The sequence below is a fragment of the Salvelinus fontinalis genome, chromosome 13 (genome assembly GCF_029448725.1).
Source record: "Salvelinus fontinalis isolate EN_2023a chromosome 13, ASM2944872v1, whole genome shotgun sequence".
NCBI lineage: Eukaryota > Metazoa > Chordata > Actinopteri > Salmoniformes > Salmonidae > Salvelinus > Salvelinus fontinalis.
In genome coordinates, this window is record NC_074677.1 from 26,762,575 (window position 1) to 26,767,682 (window position 5,108).

The following is a 5,108-nucleotide window of genomic DNA, read 5'->3' on the forward strand; positions in this document are numbered from 1 at the left end:
AGCATTTCATTTGTAAAAACTTTTACAAACCAATTAACTCCTGGATAATTAGGTAATTATTGTGCTGAAACCTTGATATACTGTATATAGGGTCATGACATGAAACCAACCACATTGGCAACTATAAAGTTACACACTATAGATATGTAGCAATTTAAGTTTGTATTTCTCTGGGGTAAAACGGGTGGATAACACTGAGGTGGTTTATGCTCCACAGTCCATACTCTAGCTACTGGTCAGAGCATCATGTGAGACGTGAAGGTGAGTTTTTTTTTTTTTTACTGCGCCTGCCTAGATGTATTTCTATGACTTCCGATAGAGCAAGGAAGCCAACGTTATGCAGCAACGTTAGCAAGGGCTAGCAGTAGCCCCAACGGAACAAGATCATACGACAGATCAGGTGGATATTGTTATTTGTGCTTTACACGTTTCATAGTAGCTAGCTAATACAATAATGTTTAACTCAAAACAATTACCAAAGTGAGTTGGATAGCCTGGTGGTTTCCAGCTAGCTAGCCATCTTGACTTCACCAATGCTGGCAAACTGAGCTAGCTAGGTATCCCAATGTAGCTTGGCTACGTGCTGTTGTAGCTAAATATGTGTAATAGAAGACTGATTCGAGGTAGCGAACATTTTATTTTAGTCAACTTCCAGTGTGGCTCACTAGCTAGCTGCCATTGGCATACTATATTGTTTCCACTGTAACTGGGCTAGTTAACGTCAGCTAATGCTACATGTCATTTGGATGTCCGTCATTTAATTGTTGCTAGGTAACCTTAGCTAGTTCAGTGTTTATACAATAAACTAATTCATTTGCAGAAAACCAAAATCGGGGTTGTTTTATCCAGCCAAGTTCGTTTGCTCTTAATCTAGCTAGCATCACTCAGGCCAGTCAGGTTTTGATTTAGGCGCCCAGCCATGTAGCTACATGTACACCACATGACCAAAAGTATGTGGACAGCTGCTCGTCGAACATCTCATTCCAAAATCATGGGCATTCATATGGAGTTGGTCCCCCGTTGTTGCTATAACAGCCTTCACTCTTCTGGAAAGGCTTTCCACTAGATGTTGGAACATTTCAGCGTAGACTTGCTTCTATTCAGCCGCAAGACCATTGAGGTAGGGCATTGATGTGAGGCTCGCAGCCGACGTTCCAATTCATTCCAAAGGTGACCGATGGGGTTGAGGTCAGGGCTCTGTGCAGGCCAGTCAAGTTCTTCCATACTGATCTCGACAAACCATTCCTGTATGGACCTCGCTTTGTGCACGGGGGCATTGTCATGCTGAAACAGAAAAGAGCCTTTCCCAAACTGTTGCCACAGTTGGAAGCACAGAATCGTCTAGTATGTCATTGTATGCTGTTGAGTTAAGATTTCCCTTCACTGGAACTAAGGGGCCTAACCCGAACCATGAAAACAGCCCCAGACCATTATTCCTCCACCAAACTTTACAGTTGGCACTATGCATAATGTTCTCCTGGCATCTGCCAAACCCAGATTTGTGAAGCGTGATTCATCACTCCAGAGAAAGCATTTCCACTGCTCTAGAGTCCAATGGCGGTGAGCTTTACACAACTCCAGTCGATGCTTGGCATTGCGCATGGTGATCTTAGGCTTGTGTGTGGCTGCTTGGCCATGGAAACCCATTTCATTAAGTTCCCTACGAACAGTTCTTGTGCTGAAGTTGGAACCAAGGACAGATTTTTACATGCTTCAGCACTCGGCGGTCCTGTTCTGTTTCATCTTCACAATAACAGCATTTACAGTTGTCCGGGCAGCTCTAGCAGGGCAGAAATTTGACGAACTGACTTGTTGGAAAGGTGGCATCCTATGACAGTGACACGTTGAAAGTCACTGAGTTCTTCAGTAAGGCCATTCTACTGCCAATGTTTATCTATGGAGATTGCATGGCTGTGTGCTTGATTTTTATACACCTGTCAGCAATGGGTGTCGTTGAAATAGCTGAACCCACACATTTTGAAGGGGTGTCTACATACTTTTGTGTGTGTGTGTGTGTGTATATCTTATGTGTTAAGTCTAGCTACTGCACACAAATTTAATAACTATCATTTTGCATTTCAAATGCAGTTAATTGATGATTAGCATAGATAACGTTAAACCTCTTCTTGCTACCCACAGAGTGATTGTTGTTTTTCAACAGACTGTTCCCTGAAAGTGCTGCAGAATTGTCGGGGTTTTCAGTCCTTTCCTCAACCTGCAAAAATGCCAGCTGCACTGGCAGATACCAGTCAGATTATCTGTGAGGTCTGGGCAAGCAATGTGGATGAGGAAATGAGGAAAATCCGACAGATAATTCAAAGCTACAACTTCATTGCCATGGTAATATATCTTGCTAAATGCGCCTTACTTTTTCATTGATTCTTAGTAGATCTGTGAAGGTTTTGGTATGTATTGCGTAAACTTTTTTGTTGTTGTCATTAATGATGTCCTTGTTCCAACAGGACACAGAATTCCCCGGAGTGGTGGTTCGACCCATTGGCGAGTTTCGCAGTACGGTAGACTACCAGTACCAGCTCTTGAGGTGCAACGTGGACCTTCTGAAAATCATCCAACTGGGACTGTCATTTATGAACGAGGATGGAGACTATCCCCCTGGAACGACGACATGGCAGTTCAATTTCAAATTTAATTTAACGTGGGTCTTAATCCTTGTTATAAAACAGTATAGCCAGTAATGAGATTAATACTATGCCATGCTTATGTTTTTGGGGTAGGATCTGATGCCTCATTAGAGGGCTCTTGAGTAATAGTCTGTTGTTTCACTGTTTGCTCAATTCTGTTATTTTGTAAACAGAGAGGATATGTACTCCCAGGACTCGATAGACTTACTTCAGAACTCCGGCCTCCAATTCAAAAAGCACGAGGAAGAGGGGATTGACACACTCTACTTTGCTGAGCTCCTGATGACATCTGGTTTAGTGCTGTGTGAAAATGTCAAGTGGCTCTCCTTTCACAGGTAGGGATGTGTTGCGATGTCAGTGGGCCTAGCATTTTTTTCTGGTAAACAGGATAAACTCTGGGCCCTAGTCATGAACACTCCCAACAGTGCCCATTTGCGAAATCAAGTTGTAATGAATCTCCATGCCGTGTTTCTCATTTGCAGCGGGTACGATTTTGGCTACCTGGTGAAGCTGTTAACAGACACTCGGCTACCTGAGGAGGAACATGAGTTCTTCCAGATCCTCAATCTCTTCTTCCCTGCAATCTATGATGTCAAATATCTGATGAAAAGCTGCAAAAACTTGAAGGTAAAGAGACATTCCTGGTAACTTGATTATGTTATGGTATTTGCAAAACCAATGAAAGCACTGTTGGCTGCCAAATGTCTCAACTTTGTTAGCCTGCTGAGCTGAAGCCTAGGCATTAGCTTGATTACCTAATGCAAGTCGTCAAGTCTCCTCCATCACACAAGCATGGCTCATCAAACCACCTCAGTTAGTCAATGGTGGCCTATAGTGAGGTGTCCACCTTTATAAAATATATATTTTTTAATTTCACCAAAATGTGACTGACATTAAATGTCCTTTGACTTCCCCCGAGGCAGAGCATATGTCTCCAGTTAGCTGAATGTCAACTGTGTGTTTGTTCAGGGAGGACTCCAGGAGGTGGCTGACCAGCTGGAACTAAAGAGGATCGGGAGACAACACCAGGCCGGTTCGGATTCGCTGCTCACAGGGATGGCCTTCTTTAGGATGAAAGAGGTACGTATTGTCTGTCTTCCATGACAACTAATAGGTGAAAGGACTGAGATTTAACATAGTACTTACACCTGTCAAGTCTTTTTTTGAAGAGTGGTCAGGAAGGAAAAAATGATTGGGAAGTTTGAGAACTAGTCTCGATGAGGACTGGCATGAAACAAGTTGTCTTCTTTTGCAGCTTTTCTTTGAAGACAACATTGATGACGCAAAGTATTGTGGGCGATTGTATGGATTGGGCTCTGGGTCCACTCAAAATCAGAACGGCATCTCAAGCTCTTCCCAAGAGGAAACCAACAACAAGCACTGATCGACTGCAAGGCCATCAAGTGGAAGCCGCACTTGTTTTAACCCATCCAGTAGATGTTTTTCTCCCAGAAGACATGAGATTAATTTCTGTATCCAGCATTACCAGCTGCAAAAAGGACATTGGTTACCAGACTCCCCTCTTGAACCCATTTTGTTCTGTCATAGTTGATTTTACTGCGCATTGTCACATTCAAATTCCCTATTGTACCACTATTGAGCCTTTATCACCCAGGACCAGTATTCAGAAACCTTTGTTTATCAGCATTGCAGTAACAACTCTTTTAAAAGCATGGGACCAGCTCTTGTATTGTACTGCAAATAAGAAGTTTAGCATTTGAAAGTGCTCAACAATTCTCTGCACTCCTGCTTTTCAAAACAAACGTTATTTAAACCCAACTGTAGCTCAAGCCTTGGTATCAATCAGAAAACCACTTCTTTGTTGGATACATGCTTGTAGGGATCGTTCCATTTTAAAGTAAAACTTCACTGAAGCTGGCATGGGTGCCAGGCTGGTCTGAGTAAATGTGTTAGGGGCACACTGCAGTTCTGTGCAACATTTGCTTTTAATTTGTTCACTGCTCTGTTTAAAAACAGATGGTTTGTGGTTGCTATTGTTTTTACAACATGCATTGTTTGAAACAGTTGTATATTAAAAAAAATCTATTTTCAATGTTTGATGGCATGCCTTATTGAACCAATTCTGTTGGTTTAATTGGACTACGTAGGCACGCAAAATGAGATGCTAAAATTCCAGGATCATAGCAACACATTCAGGTGCATATGAGTGAAATGGTCGCACTGCAGAGCCTTTTATCCATATCGTGCCCGTGCTGCTAGAGCCAGACATGCAACCATTTTTTAAATATTTTGCTGTGTGACCTGGAATTTTTATTTAGAGCCTACTAGACATCAGGTCCTATGATCGAGGGATACTCTAACCATGGTAATGTACACGTGTGGGCCTAGGCCCCCAGCAGTAGAATTAACAATGATTGAACAGTTACGTCAGACTAAAATCCTACTTTATCAAATTTATTACAAGGCTGGTATTCATATACCCATGTATAGTAAATCAGACTTAGC

At 42.3% G+C, this 5,108-nt stretch overlaps 1 protein-coding gene across 2 annotated transcripts; it reads left to right on the forward strand.

Moving 5' to 3' along the window:
• Positions 1–290: 290 nt before the first annotated feature.
• LOC129868332 (CCR4-NOT transcription complex subunit 8-like) lies at positions 291–4,695 on the forward strand. 2 transcript variants are annotated; one of them, XM_055942222.1, is made up of 7 exons: positions 291–400; positions 2,140–2,340; positions 2,463–2,656; positions 2,816–2,977; positions 3,125–3,269; positions 3,612–3,722; positions 3,898–4,695. In XM_055942222.1, exons 2-7 carry the CDS (start codon positions 2,224–2,226, stop codon positions 4,024–4,026), a joined length of 858 nt encoding a protein of 285 aa, XP_055798197.1. In that variant the 5' UTR covers positions 291–400; positions 2,140–2,223; the 3' UTR covers positions 4,027–4,695. The 2 variants fall into 2 exon arrangements, with proteins under 2 accessions (XP_055798197.1, XP_055798198.1); XM_055942223.1 differs by having other exon boundaries at positions 292–400; positions 2,162–2,340.
• Positions 4,696–5,108: the final 413 nt, after the last annotated feature.

Bases quoted from the DNA above. Each gene is read 5' to 3' on its own strand.
- LOC129868332 (XM_055942222.1), top strand. From the start codon at position 2,224: ATGCCAGCTGCACTGGCAGATACCAGTCAGATTATCTGTGAGGTCTGG. The intron at 2,657-2,815 runs GTGGGTCTTAAT...TTTTGTAAACAG, and splicing joins AATTTCAAATTTAATTTAAC to AGAGGATATGTACTCCCAGG. The intron at 3,723-3,897 runs GTACGTATTGTC...CTTCTTTTGCAG, and splicing joins CCTTCTTTAGGATGAAAGAG to CTTTTCTTTGAAGACAACAT.